The sequence below is a fragment of the Phyllostomus hastatus genome, unplaced genomic scaffold, assembly GCF_019186645.2.
Source record: "Phyllostomus hastatus isolate PE091 unplaced genomic scaffold, TTU_PhHast_1.1 phas_contig_283, whole genome shotgun sequence".
Lineage (NCBI taxonomy): Eukaryota > Metazoa > Chordata > Mammalia > Chiroptera > Phyllostomidae > Phyllostomus > Phyllostomus hastatus.
Genome location: NW_025333833.1, coordinates 4783881 through 4798653, shown reverse-complemented (window position 1 = coordinate 4798653; position 14773 = coordinate 4783881). Strand labels below are relative to the sequence as shown.

General features: G+C 44.3%; 1 protein-coding gene across 5 annotated transcripts in view; it reads right to left on the bottom strand.

Annotated features, from left to right (window-relative positions):
• Positions 1-12463, bottom strand: part of SUCO (SUN domain containing ossification factor) — a 61422-nt gene extending 48959 nt beyond the window's left edge. For 3 of the 5 annotated variants that reach the window (XM_045838495.1, XM_045838498.1, XM_045838497.1), the window contains exon 1: positions 12093-12305. In XM_045838495.1, coding sequence (XP_045694451.1) covers positions 12093-12154 — 62 coding nt within the window. In that variant the 5' untranslated portion in view covers positions 12155-12305. Of the gene's footprint in view, positions 1-12092 lie in introns of all 5 variants that reach the window. The other 2 variants (XM_045838500.1, XM_045838499.1) reach the window with 2 other exon arrangements.
• Positions 12464-14773: the final 2310 nt, after the last annotated feature.

Here is a 14773-nt window from a genome sequence, read left to right as displayed (position 1 = left end):
TTTGCAAGGAAGCTCTTTTTCTGAGCAGGAGGTCCCGACGGATTAAAACACTCAGTAAACCATGCTGTCATACTGGCTGTGCCCATCAGCAGAAACTGCCACATACTTCCTCCAGGCCTTTAACCATCAAGAAATCCAAAGGTACTGATTTGTAGCAAATAATTATCAGGGGCTGACGAGAGGTAGAAATAAAAACAAAGTTGAAGATGGAGTAGCATTTCAAGAAAGAGCATGCCTTGTATGAGCATGGCTATCTTTCACTGATCTTCTTTTATTCAAATGTTTCCTGAAGAACTGACTCAAAACGAATATAAGCAAATGAATTACCACTCCATCGGCTACGTTATGATGTGAAATTACTATTATCACTGCAATTTACAGCCAAGAGGCTTCCAGTCATGACCAGCGATGTTGAATGTGGAGCTCTAAATCACTACTAATGGAAGATGAAAGATAAAACTTCACGAAAGAGATACAGTAATGAGAAACTTTCCATTCGTTTAGGAGGTCACATAATACCAGTGTATGGCAACGATTTGCAGAGTTTCATGTTGTAACAAGAAGACACATTCAACATGACAATTTGCTAACTGGACTACAGCAATGTTTAAATTAATAAGAACTAGAGTTATATAGTCTGTATGATCTTTGGCAAGTTCATTAAACAAATATTTATTTCTCTGTACCTATTTCTTCAAAATAACATGGTCTGTTTTATGGGACTGTTTTGAGGATTTGATGAGAAAACAGAGTAAGCACAGTGTTAAACAAAAACGATTTTAGATTCTAAGAGAAGGAATAAAAATAGGTGTTTCTGCCTGGGAACATGGTTCGGTGAGAAAAACAAACTGATGCAGACAGCTTCAAGTTAATTTTTATTTTTGAACTGCCCCTAATGTGTCTTTCATCCTCTTATGCCCGGCTGATCACACACAGAAATATTACAAAATGTCTTTGACACTCCAGTTTCATAACTCCCTACTCTATAATTTCTAGAACATTGAACAGTTAATTTAAAAAACTTATCTTGGAAATTTCTAATTACATGTGATTTCTAGGGCAATTTACTTGATTATGTACTTAAATGTTGTATTCTGGCCTTGACATGAACAGAAGTATACTTAAAAAATTTAAATCAGCAGGTAGTTAGTTAGATTGGTACCTTGTACATGGAAATACCTTCACAGACATGCCTTCAAAAATGTGTTCACTTTTACGGAAAAGTGAAACTCCAGAATGTCTTACTTTAAAAATATTCCTTCTCCAAGAAATATGTTTAACATATATTAAGACACTACATATGTATTCACCTATTTTAATGAGAAAAACTTGTTATTTACCTGCAATTTCCACGAAACCTCTCTGAGGTTTGGTCTTAATGGGTACTAGGTTAAGATAACAACAGAGGCAGAGAAGGAATGAATGCATGCATTCAAACGACACGGAATGAAACAAATGCCTAGGTGCAAAAGGCATGTTTAGGGACTTCAATCTTTCCTTAAACCTGATTGCTTTCATTTTAGAAATTACATTTCTATATAATTTTTTTCTTGCAAAAAGGTTTTCAACTTGAATGTCCAATGACTGAAGTTTTTCTTGTAGTGGCAACCTAGAATCCAATATTGCCAGACATTCTGATGTTTTAAAGGGTGTATTACAACTAAGAATTTCTAAAAATAATGGTTAAGGTTTAAGTGTTAGGATAGAAGGAGTATCGATAGTTCTTACCAAATGGAACAGAGGGACTCAGGATACTTTTTCTAGAGGATATAGCAACTGAATTAAGCCTTGAAGTGACAAGTAAGACTTGACACTAAGAGAGAAAGCCTTCTTTAATGTGAAAGTTGAGTGAGGAAACACCATTTTCTTATTATATCAATGCCTCAGAATGATAGCATTTTATATCTGCCTAACAAAGAAATAGTAAACTAGCTGTCTTTAACAACTGGTTTTTATAATCTTACCAAAGAAATCTAGCAAAATAATCCAATGATATGTTTCAGGACACCTTAATGTGCAATAAAGAATATGCTAATATGCAAATGAGCCAAGCTTAAGAATGTGGGGTGGGGGATAAAACTAAACTGGCGTCTGTAAAACTTTCAAATGAGTTAATGTTGCTTCCCTCTGAGTTATAAATTACATAAGCAGTTAAAACTACCTAATAGGTAACAGATACTAGAGAGGGCCTTGTTAGAGAATGTTAGGCATAATTTTCAATTCATTAAAAATTTCAGTAAAGTTATACTGACAAAACATTAAAAAGTAGCAACTTTAATAAAGTGGACAAAAGTGAACTTAACTGAAAAACATTATGTCTCTAACTGTATTATCTATTGGTAAAAAGATATAATGATTATAGACATATAGGCTCCTAACAAAATCACTTCAAAATATGTGAAACTACTGACAAAACCAAAGGTGGAAAGAAAACAAAATAGTTTGTTGCATATTTAAAATTATGTCTTACAAAATAACAGACAGGCAAAACCTAAGGAACCAGGAGATTGATATTATATGTAAGAAACAAGATATAATATACATATTATAAGTATGAAGTATGAAAATATATTTCACATTTTATGAAATATACAGAACTTTACAACAAATACACATCAGCATTCTTTTCAAACATACGTGGGATATTACCCAAATACTGATCATATATATGCTAAAGCCTCAAAAGAAGACTCGAATTCCAAGGACACAAGATCTAATAAACTATCCTCTCCAACCACATTGCAACAAAATGTGAAATAAAAGGACAGCCCCAACAGTCTAAGCCTAGCAGCAAAAACTATTCAGTCAGAGGAAACAGGAAGGGACATTATGAAATATTATAACAGAAGACTACAGGTCAAAATTAGTGGGATGCAGGTAAAAGAACAAAAAAACTATGCTTCTGAAGACAATCAAAGACAAACACTGAGAACAAAAGAGCTAATCTTTCAACTCAGAAAGTTAAAAGACACACTATAAATCCAAGGATAACTGAAGAACAGAAATCGCAGACATAGGGAACAACAACAAAAAAGGCAAGGAGAATTAGGAAAACCAAAAGTTGGTCCTTTAAAGAAAATATTAGAGATAAACTCCAGGAAAATTACTTAAGGAGAGTTGCTGGTGCAAATTAAACAATGGTATAAAAACATGAAATAACTACAAACAAAACAGATTTTTTAAATTATAAAATATCACAAATTATATAAACCAATATATCTTAAACTTAGGAAAAAATAGGTTTTTCTAAGAAAGTTGCCAAATTGGCAGAAAAACTGGAATAAACTAATGATAACTAAAGAAATTTGAGTGGCTTCATCAACACGTCAGAAAGCAATGGGAGAAATCCCAAACCAGGCTCTTTCCCCCCACTTTTTCTATTTGGAAACAATTTCAAACTTTCCAAAGAACTGCCAGTATAATACAAAGACATCCACAAACCCTTTATCCATATCAATGTATTGTTCACATTGATGCTCACTCCCCTTCCCTCTCTCCCTTTCTCCATGTAATGTATTTCTGAATCTTTTCGTATGTATGGATTTCCACAGAACAAGGACATTCTCTGGCCTGACCGGGGTCCAGCTACCAACCTCAGTAAATGTTACACTGACACAGTGCTGTATTATCTGTATGCAAGTTTGTCACTTGGTACAATATTGTCCTCATAGCATCCTCACCCACCACGCCAACTACGAATTGAGTCGAAGGTCTTGTTCAGCGTTTGTCATCAGCCTCCTTCAACCTGAACTAGTTTTACGTCGCCAGAGGCAGCCAATGGACAGGTCTCTCCCTCTGGTGTTCCCTCCCTGCCCCTCCACACTCCCAAAGGCATTCCCTGGCAAAAGGTCTGTGTTTAGAAGCAGCCTGCACACCAAGCACTCAGTAAACCCCCGTGGAGTGTATGAATGATACGAGGCCCTCCCGACGGCATCTGCAGCTTAGTTAACGGCAACAATTCACTTTAACAATGGTTCTGGTTAACTAAAGCAAGTAAAAAAGTGTTAAGTGGAAAAAGTAGGAAAAAAGAATTAGATCAATAGCATCGTACCATCTGTGTAAAATTAAAGCCCACGAACAATATTATTTTGGAAGGAAACACATATCTAGATGAATACACAGAGTTGATTGAAAGGCAGCAAACGTACTCCATGGCAGATGCCCGGAACGGGGGTAGACGGGAGTGAAACCCACGACAGAGGATAAAATCTGAGTGACGACGTCGAGTGCCGTAGAAGAGGGCACCTGTGTGAAATGGGGCACAACCCGAGGACACCAACCCGAGCCGGAGGATCTGACGTCTCCAGAAGAAAAAAACAGTCCTGTTTTTTAATCTGCCAAGACTTTCACATGGAGGTATTAACCCAGTTTTTACAAGTAAAGAAAACGGAAGCTCAGAGTTAACTTGCCTCAAGTCACTAGGCTTGTGGCTGAAACCTAGAGATCTCCCTCCACAGCCCACGATCTTTCTCTACTGCTGCTGTTTCATATTTAGTATTCTCGAGGCAACAGATGGACAGACAGGAAGGTGAGAAAATAACAGGTCCGTTCACTCCAGAGTGGAGGACGTTAGTCAAGGCTAGTGACAGCACAGCGTGGCCTATCACAGCCTATCACCAAGGAGAGGCAGCAGCGTTCACTGCGTGACTCTGAGGGCCACCGCAGCACGTGCTGAATGTGACACTCGGTGGCGTACTGGCTGGGGCACAGGCTGCAGGGTCAGGAGACCGAGTGTTAATTCCAGGCCCCTTGTTTATAAATTGTATGTTCCTAGAGAAATTACAAAACATGTGTGCCTCAATGTCAATACTGGGAAATGGGATTATTATGAGGAAAATAAAATAATGCATGTATTGGGTTGGCCAAAAAATTCATTTTTCCCCCTACAATGGCTCTAGTAGAGCTTAGCTGTCTTTAACTTCACTTGAAACAATTTAAGTGTGACAACTGTCATATCAGTGTGCATTGAAAAAAACAAAATTGGTGAATTTTTGTGCAGCCATTTTAATATCGAAAAGAAAATAAGCAACATTTTTGGCATATTATGCTTTATTATTTCAAGAAAGGTAAAGACTCAACTGAAACACAAAAAAAGGTTTGTATAGTATATGAAGAAGGTGCTGTTACTGATTATACATGTCAAAAGTGGTTTGTGAAGTTTCGTGCTGGAGATTTCTGGCTGGACGGAGCTCCACAGTCAGATAGACCAGATGAAGTGGATAGCAATCAAATTGAGACATTAACTGACAACAATCAACATTGAGAACAATCTCCTGACGGCAGGAGATAGCCGTCATACTCAAAATGTCCAAGTCAATCAAGTTACTGGTGAAAATGAAAAATGTCTTTTACTTTATGGAAAAAACCGTATGAACTTTTTGGCCAACCCAATCTATTCTCAGTGTGGCACAGAATACGCACTCAAATGTCAGCTGTCATCAACTATTGTCCTTTCTACCTCCCCCCGCTTATCAAATTCCAGAGTACCTTCTGCTTGTCGTCTCAACTTCCCTTTCCACCTAGTCCTCAACCCACTGAACTCTGACTTCTGCCCCCATTACACCACAGAAATCAGTATGGTTGTGGCGGAATTTACCCTTTTTTATTTCTTTGCTGCATGCAGCACCTTTGACCGCTTGCACTTGAAACCCTCTCCTTGGCTTGGGAAACGACACACCCCTCCTGCTCACCTCTGATCCTGCTGAGTCTCCCCTGATAAGGTGCTTCTGGCCCCCCCGCGGAAATCCTCGTGCCGCCACGGTCTGTTCTCAGTCTTCCTTTTACCCTCTGTATGAGCTTCTCGAGAAATTTCAGCTACTTGCGTGATTTTCAGCTGACAGCTACCAAAACTTCTATCTTCATCTTTTAGCACCTTCTCCTAATAACTAGTCCATTCCTTAAAACCCTTCAATGAAACCCTATATTAATGCTGAGAATAAATTAAGCATATTTAAAAGTTGAACCTTTCTTTCCTCATTGACCAAGAAATCTAAAACAAAACTAAATCTAAACTCGAATACAGTATCTTCCTTTCCCAAACCTCGTCTTCCTATATCCTTGCCCCTACCTACCATGTGGTACCACTATCCACGCAGCCCACAAATTAGAAATCTGTGGACGTCTTTTTCACCATCCCCAGCTTACTTCACCCCAAATCTCCGTAACCCATTTCTCCATCCCGTTATGCCTGCCCCAGCTCACGCCCTTATCTCCTAACACAGAGCAACTCTCCACGGAGCTCCCTAATTCTCACCTCCTTACCTCTGCAACTCAATCCTTCACACCCCTGCCAAAACCTACCACTGAATTATCTCAGGTACCATTCCCTGCTTAAGACCTTTTACAGACTCTACATGACAAAATTCAAGCTTCCCTGAATGTTTAAAAATCTCTAATGTCCTCCATGGCCTAAGTCTTCAGCTCCCTAGTGCCTGCCACTCCCGTGCCCCGCCCCCACACCCGTTAGGCTTCAGTGACACCGAATTACTCGTGTGGCTCCTTGAACACACACCAAGTCTCGGGTTCACGCTGTTCCCTCTTCCAACAATGTCCTGCCCCCACTCTTGAAAATCCAAAGCCTGACTGAACTCTTACCATTCTCCTTGTTTCTGGGGCAAGAACTGGGTGGTTAGGAGCTAGGAGACTGTCCTGGTGTCCACAAGGTGGGGTTGTTGACCGCCGGGGGAGAGGAGTACAAGGGGGACAAACAGTAAAGGGAAAAATACGTGATAGTGATATATTTTAAGAAATTACATTAGGTATATTTAGCCTATAAAATCAAGTCACAATACCTTTGCTACCTTAATTTTCAATTTGAAACCACACAGATAATCCCCAAAGAAGTAACTACCAAGCTAACAAGTTAAGCATGCAACAACAGAACGTCTAAGAAACTATGGAGAATAAAGCCACAAAAGCAGATTTCGGACAGACTTCAGGTCTTTAACATGAGGGTTTAACTTTTTACCCTTCAGGCAAAAAGGGAGCCTCTGAAAGATGTTTTAGCTAGGGACTGCCGCGATGCAGGACAGGCCCAAGGACACAACCACAAGGCTGTTCTGGCCCCCTCTCTCGTCTGGCTGCCGCACCAATGTGTGAGAACTCATGCTGACCAGCCCCCCAAATATCTTCTATTTCCCACTCCCAAAAGCTTGTCAGTCACTTCTCTCTTTTGAAAACAAGGCCCCTCTGTCAGTTCTCAAGCTTTTGAGCCTCCTTCCTCTCTCACTTCACACCAGTTTCCTCCTTCCCTCCAGAGCTTCACTTGGCTGCAAGCCTTCCTTTATCTGAACTGGATGCAGAAGCTCCCGTGGAGTCAAACACTCTGTTTCAAAACCGGTCCCCTGGACGAGGACAACTCCAGCCCGAGCCTCACCTGCAGTGAGGCCGACATTTCCGAGAGCCTGTATGATGTCTCCACTCGGATATTCCACTTGCCTGAACAAGTCCTTCTCCTTTCAAATCTCCGCAACTCTTCCATTTCTTTTTGAACACTTCTAATTCTTCTAGTTGCCCCAGTTTTTTTTCAAATTAACTTTTCTTCTCCCTTTAAACTTTATTTCACGGCGTCATAACTTCAGACCCTGGCATACACTCTCTCAACCACAACTGGCTGCACGAGAGGAGCGACTTCGTTTTAGCCACCAACACCCGGCACGAGCGGATGGGAGAACGCAGGGCTGAGACTCCGAACCAGTACGAGCAGCTCTGCACCCGCAGTGCAACGTAAAACAACCTAGGCAGTCAATCACATCTGTCTCCGAAAATTACTTTTTAAATGAGAGCAAAAAGATACCATTAACAGAGGCCTGCTACTTTGCTTTCTCATCTAATACATAACTTACTATGAATACTAACATATTAGCACCCTACTATGCTGAGATCACATTGGCACATGTATAGATAACTTACAAACAAGCGCACACTCAAGGTGCACGCACATGGTTTTACCGATTGGGAGACATGTTCGAAAACAGTGACTACCCATTGCTTAAGGCACCGAGCAAGCCCTTTTCCCCTTTCAGGCGATGATCGATTTTCCCAGTAATGCGGGGGCTGCATAATGGCCCCAGAGATGTCCAAGTCATAATCCCTAAATGTGTTACTTTACATGGTAAAAGACTGCTGCTGTGATTAAGTTAAGAGTCTTGAGACGGGGAGAAGACCCTGCATCGTCTGGTTAGGCCCAAGGGAATCAATCACAAGGGTCCCGGTGAGCGGAGGCGGGAGGATCAGAGGCAGCAGCAGACATGAGGACAGAAGACCGAGGGTGGAAGGATGTGCGGAAGGAGCCACAGAAGCCGACCAAGTCCAAACAACAAGCTTCTTTATCTCAGAGCCTCAAGAAGGAGCCGGCCCTGCTGACACCGTGACGTCACCCAGTTAAGACTTACTTTGAACCTCTGACCCTCGAACTGTGAGGTAATGACTGTGTGCTGTTTCAGGCCACTGCATTTTTGGTGACTTGTCACAGCAGCTATAGGAAACCAATTCAGGGGATTCTTGGGACATGGGGGTTTTACTGCTCACACTAGAAAAGGTGGGTCACCCTATTTCAAGGTTTCCCATGCCCAAAACAACATCTGGGACATAATAAGCATGCGAATAACCTTTGTTGAATAATTTCATGAGGAAATGTGAAGATGATATACCCGCACGGTTTTACAAAGCTGTCATCTGTCATCTCATTTCATCCTCCTAATAACTCTGTGAGGTGTGAATGGTTGCTTCCCCAATTTCAGGGTATAAGAGTTGAGATTCAGGGAAATTACACAACACGCCCAGGGACACACATCCAGAAAGTGACGGGTGTCGGACTCAGGCCTTCTGACCACCCCCCCTCCCCCGTCGGAGGACCCCACAATCAGTGTCCTTGGCTACGGGTCAGGCTGCCCAAGTTCAAATCCAAGCTTCAAAACTTATTAGCTGCTTAACCTTAGCCAAGTTACTTCTCTACTGATTTCACTACAAAGTGCAAAATGAGGTTAAAATGATACTTGTGTCGTAAGGTTGTTGTGAAGATTAAAGGTGCCCAAGTGTATAGAGTACACACTACAGGCCTGACACAGAGAGCTGACAATCCGTATCAGCTGTCTCATCGCTGCGGGCTGCAGCTGCGGTGCGTGTGTGCCCAAGACATGCTGTACTAGGTGCTGAAGAGTCACAGGAAGTGTGCAGAAATAAAACAGGGTGACCAGAATGAATAATAAGATGGACAGGATGGGTTTTCTGTGAAAATAATCTGAAGTTAGGACTCCAGGCTGGAAAGACAAAGGACAGGGAAGACATGATGAAGATCTCTGAAAGTGAGACAAGTAAGGTGGTAACAAAATTCAGTACCATTGGCAGGAGGGGGAGAGAACCTTAGAAAATAGAGTACTGCAACATAAACATCGAGCATTCACAAATGTACAAAATAGTACACCTTATCACAAATTTTGTTATCAACTTACAAATGATAAAGATGGCAAAACTGGTTACTAAGAGGCGCTTACCAACCCTTCGGCAAACCTCCTGTCTAACCCAACAATGGCTTCAGGTACCTGAGCGGGATGAAGATGTCAGGAAGTAACACAACAGCCAGACTGTAGCAAAAGTCAGAACTTCAGCTGGGCCAGTGCTGTAATTTCAATATTTTAGTTTTCCAAAGAAGTCTCAAAAGACACAATATACGCTTTTCCAATCACCACCACACACCAATCCTCTTCCCCAATCTCATCATCACCTTTCAAAAAAAATGTCAAGCCTAAATATTCTGCTTTAATGGCTTCGGTAAAAAATAATCCAAATGTCTCTACATTTGGCAGTCCAAACAAATCTCAAAATATACTAACCCATATGGTTCTTAAGCTAAAGTTTCTTAACTTTTCACTCTTTTTTTTTTATCCTCACCCAAGGATATGTTTCTTGAATTGAGAGAGAGGGAGGGGAGAGAGAGAGGAAGAGAGAGAGAGTTAACATCGGTTGGTTGCGTCCCATACGTGGCCTGGCGGGGATCGAACCCGCATCACAGGGTAAGTGCCCTGACTGGGGACGGGACCCACAGGCTTTCGGTGCACAGGGTGACGCTCCAGCCAACTGAGCGGCCACAGCAAACCTTTCTCTCTTTACTGACACCCTCAACACCCCTTCTTCACAGTGGGAGCCCACACGTTTTACAGAACTTGAGGACCACTATTTTCAGTACTAGGCTGACTGATTCCCCCCTCAACAGGTCATGATATCCTCATTACTGCTAATGAGGAAAGCTGAGAAATCATGCTGAGGCTAGCTTAAGCAAAACATAACCAAAAATTACACAAAGTAATAGAGGTGTAGTTGATTTAAATCCACAAATGATTTTAAGAACTACACCGTACTACGTGCTTTAATCTCCACCACTCAATTACCTGTTTTTTAAAAATCACGTTTAAGGGTACAAACTGCCAACCAGTAGATATAAGCCCTGGAGGTCTAACTCACGGTACAGTGAACACAGACAGCGATGCGGGGTGACAGTCACCAAACTTGCTAAGCGACAAGATTTCCATTCCACCCGCACACACAGTGAAAAGATAATCGTGACATGACAGAGGTGCTACCCCTACAATGGCGATCATATCACCATATATGTCATGTATCAAACCTACACGTTCTACACCTTAAGTGTACACAATGTTACGTGTCCGATATATTCCAATTAAAAAATCAGAGGTACCGGTGCATCTTAAACTTGAGTGAAAAGTGTAAGCTCCTGCCCGGTTTCTGAAGGTGCTGGTGAAGAGTAACAAGGTGTAGAGCCGGGCAAGACCAGGGAGAAAGAGGAAAGATGTAATCCACAAACAACTCCGCCGCCCCCTGAAAGGGGCAGGTATGGATACAAGGTTTTGGTATCTCATCTACTAATCCGTATTTAAAATGGGTAAGTGGACTCATCTCCTACCTGCACGTCTTGACACCCATCGTGATACTAAAAAGGTGTGGACAGAGTGGGTGACACTGGTCTTATTAAGAGGGTCTGGCATGAAAGACAAAAGGCCAAATTTCTTTTTCTCTAAAACGTCTATCAACCTTCCAAACAAAATTCCTCAGCCAGGCAAGTGTCTTCTTTTCCTCTTATTTGCTACTGTCTTTTGTGAGCAAGAACTCTTCCACTTCATTGTCTTTGGGAGTCATCGGCCACCCATAAAAATTAAAATACTGTTGATGGTTTGCAGATATAAGCTAAACCAGGAACTTAGTCTATCTGCATTTTAATAAACAGCAAATCACTTTGAATGAAAAAGCACCTTTTAAGCCAGCAAATGGCACACACCTCTGAAGAAATTCCCTAGGAGGGAAGAAAAACTTTCCCAAGTACACTGACAGCAATCCCTTGACCTACAAGCTCTCTCTGCTCAAAACAAACCGACAAACCAAAAATCCCAAAGGTGGCAGGAATGAACAGAAACTCCATAAACTTTAGAGATAAAGCAGTCCTCCCACTACTAAGGAACATCACCCAAGCCACACCACGGAAAGCACCGTACACACCACACCTAAGTCACCCTCTTCTAAACCGGGGTTCCCCATCACCCGGGCCTCTGGGGAAAAGCGCTTCCTCCGTCCCCCAGAGCAGCAGCCCCCAGTGCGCTGGGGGCCAAAGACAGGGCGAACCGTCCCGGACTCCGGCGAGCACCGCACAACCCGCCCCGGGACCACGCGCGTCTGTAGCGTCGCACGTAGCAAGCGGGCCACCGCCGACACGGGTTCTGCCCTCACCGCCCCGCCAAAGCCGGCGCTGCCCGGGGACCCGCGGGACTCACCCAGCACCTCTCTCCACGCTGCCCGCCCAACACCCGCCGCCCCCAAGGCGCGGGGTCGCTGCACACAAAGGCGCTCAGGCGGTCCCCTCGACCCAGGCACCCTTCTCTCCCATCAGGCTCCGTAAATTCCGAAATACACCGTGAACATCTCCGCACAGACCCTGCCAGGCTGGTCGGCGGGACAGGCGCTCCCTAGGGACCCTAGAGGTCCGTACCCTAAGGTCGAGGCGCTGTGGGGGTGTGACCCAGGCTGCTCCCCCTCCCCTCCCCCCGCCCCGGGGAAAATCCGGGGCGGTCGAGGGTACTCACCACACCAGGGAGCACAGAGAGAGGCAGGAGACCAGGGCCAAGGCCCGCTGGTACTTCTTCATCTTCTCCTCCTTCTTCCCCCGGCCAGAAGGCGGCACATCCTCTCGGCAGCCGCCACTGCCGAGGCCAAGATGGAGGAGCCGGAGCAGGAGCGCGAGGATGGGATTCAGCAGAGTCCGAAGGGCTGCGGCGCCCGGGGAGCGGCTCCGAGGCGGCTCGCGTGCGGGCCGCCCTCTCCGAGGGGCACACGGCGACGCCGGCGGGGGCGCTTCAGGGGAGGACTCCGGGGACTGCCGCTGCCGCCGCGGCCGCCGGCTCGTCCGCACCCGCCTCCTCCAGCCACTGCCGCCGCCGCCGCCACTGCTGCCCCTTATCCCCCCCCCGCCCGCCCGCCCCGGCTCTCCCTCCGTGCAGCCGGCGACCAACTGCCGCTGCGTACCCGCTCCCCACAGCCAATCACCGGCGGGGCCGCGACACCTCACACACCGCTGAGCTGGAAGCAGCCGCGTCACCCACGTCCCGCGGCGCTTGCACCCCCACCAACCCCCGCGCGGGCCACGCCCCCTCCGACACTCGGGCGGCGAAGTCGGAAAGGGTGGAGGACACAGAGCTGGAGAAACTGTGAGGCCTCTGCCACGCCCACTTTCATTCCCGCTCAGTCACTGGCTCGCATTCGGGAAATCGGAGAGTAACCCTGTGACGCTCAGCCTTTTCCCTTACAATGGCCCGCCCCCATTCGCCGGGGGGGGCGGAGTCCGCGCAAGGCTGCTTGGGAGTTGTAGTTTACCTCTGGAATCCTCTTTTTTTTTTTTTCCCCTTTCTCCGTCCCTCCTGGAATCAAGGAATTGATGGAGAGAGGTCTATAGTTTCTCTTTTTACTGCCAGATTGACCAGCTATGGAATTGCTACACTCAGTTTTCTTCTTTCGGCACAGTCTGAGGGATGGCCTAGATTGACGATGGAGGAAAAATCTATACTAATAAAATTTAAAAGGTGTCTTTCCCTTGTGAATGGACCCGGCCCACCGAGCTAGGTGCTGATTGGTAGGCAGAAAGGGGGTGTGTCAGGATTTCCTCTCAGCTGATTGGTTGGAAAGGAAGGTCTTTCGCTGCTTCTCCGCCTCCAGGAGAATTTCACCGCCCGCTGGATTCCAGTGTTGGGGTGGGCTCTGCTGGTCTCCGTTCCGCGGGATTCCTGCGGTGGGGGTGCCGCCGAGGGTCTGGAAGGGGAGAACTGCGGCTTCTGCTGGGAAGCTCCAAGTCCTGGGGTTCTTCGAAGCAGAGAAAGCTACCGTTTGGGGCAAAAAAAAAAAAAAAGTGACCGTTCCCCAATCTTTAGTAAGGAGCTGTGATCACGCCAGATTTTTATGCCGGAGGCCCCCTAAAGATCTCCCAGAAGCCAGTTTAGGGACACTCCCCGAAACTCCAAAATGCTTTACTGCCTTTCTTCCCTAAGCGCTTTTAAATGTCTCTTAGATGGTAGAGAGTATAGAGGAAGAGGCACAGGAGCATTGCAAATCTGCCTCTTCCATCTCGGGTACTCACGCCAACCGCATGGCTTTTCCGCCACGTCCCTGTAATGATCTTTTGGAGCATACAGCTAGCAGATAAATATCTTTTCTTTTCTTCATTTTTTTCTTGTTTCTTCCTTTTTTGTACAGTTGAGGTTTTACTGATACCCCTGTGGTAGCGTTGCCATTCACCTAATTATTATTCAATCATTAACTTGTACTATTTCAATAAATATCCTTTTCTCTTTTTGCCAGCTTCATTTCCAAAGTTTCAGGTTAAGCTTTAATCTTCAGTCCTCTGAGCTTTTTAGTTTTTCTTCAGGACACTTCACAATTTCAGTTTTCAGCTCTACTGTAGACTGTATATCCCAGACCTGTATATCCCAACCTCTTCCCAAGTAATATCTGGACATAATGCTTAGATACTCTACTGCTACTTCAAACTTTACGTGCATAAAATAGAACTCATCTTCCCTATAAGTTAGGCTTCTTCACTTGAGTTTCTATTTGTGTTAATGCTTCCTTGTTTTAAGACTTCAAATAGGCCCTGGCTGGCGTAGCTCAGTGGATTGAGTGCGGGCTTCGAACCAAAGTGTCGCAGGTTCGATTCCCAGTCAGGGCACAGGCCTGGGTTGCAGGCCACGGCCCCCAGCAACTGCACATTCATGTTTCTTTCTCTCTCTGTCTCCCTCCCTTCCCTCTCTAAAAATAAATAAATAAAATCTTGAAAAAAACTCACTTAAAAAAAAAGACTTCAAATAGTTTCTGTGATATATGTATGTGTGGTGATTCTCGTGTGCACATATAAAATTGAATTTTCAAAAATGTAAGATGTTTTCTCATGATGTTTGTGATTCAGTGCAAAATAAGTTCAAATTGTTAGCATTTTAATATTTTTCACAATCCCATAAATACTGACTATATGGGGCAAAGAATCTGCTGTGATGTATAGATTTTGCAACTGTTTCATTCAGTTGCTGGACTTGAACACCTGAAGGATACAGAGACAATAAAAAGGGGAGATGTGGGACCAGCAAACATTTTCCTAGACATTGCTTTTCTCTTTCAGAATACAAAAACGATACTAGAACTCTCCTTGCTATTCGTGCTTTCAGGATCACCTGGTTAGTGTTTCAGGTGTAATTTTTCCCGTTTCCTAAAACCTTCTCCT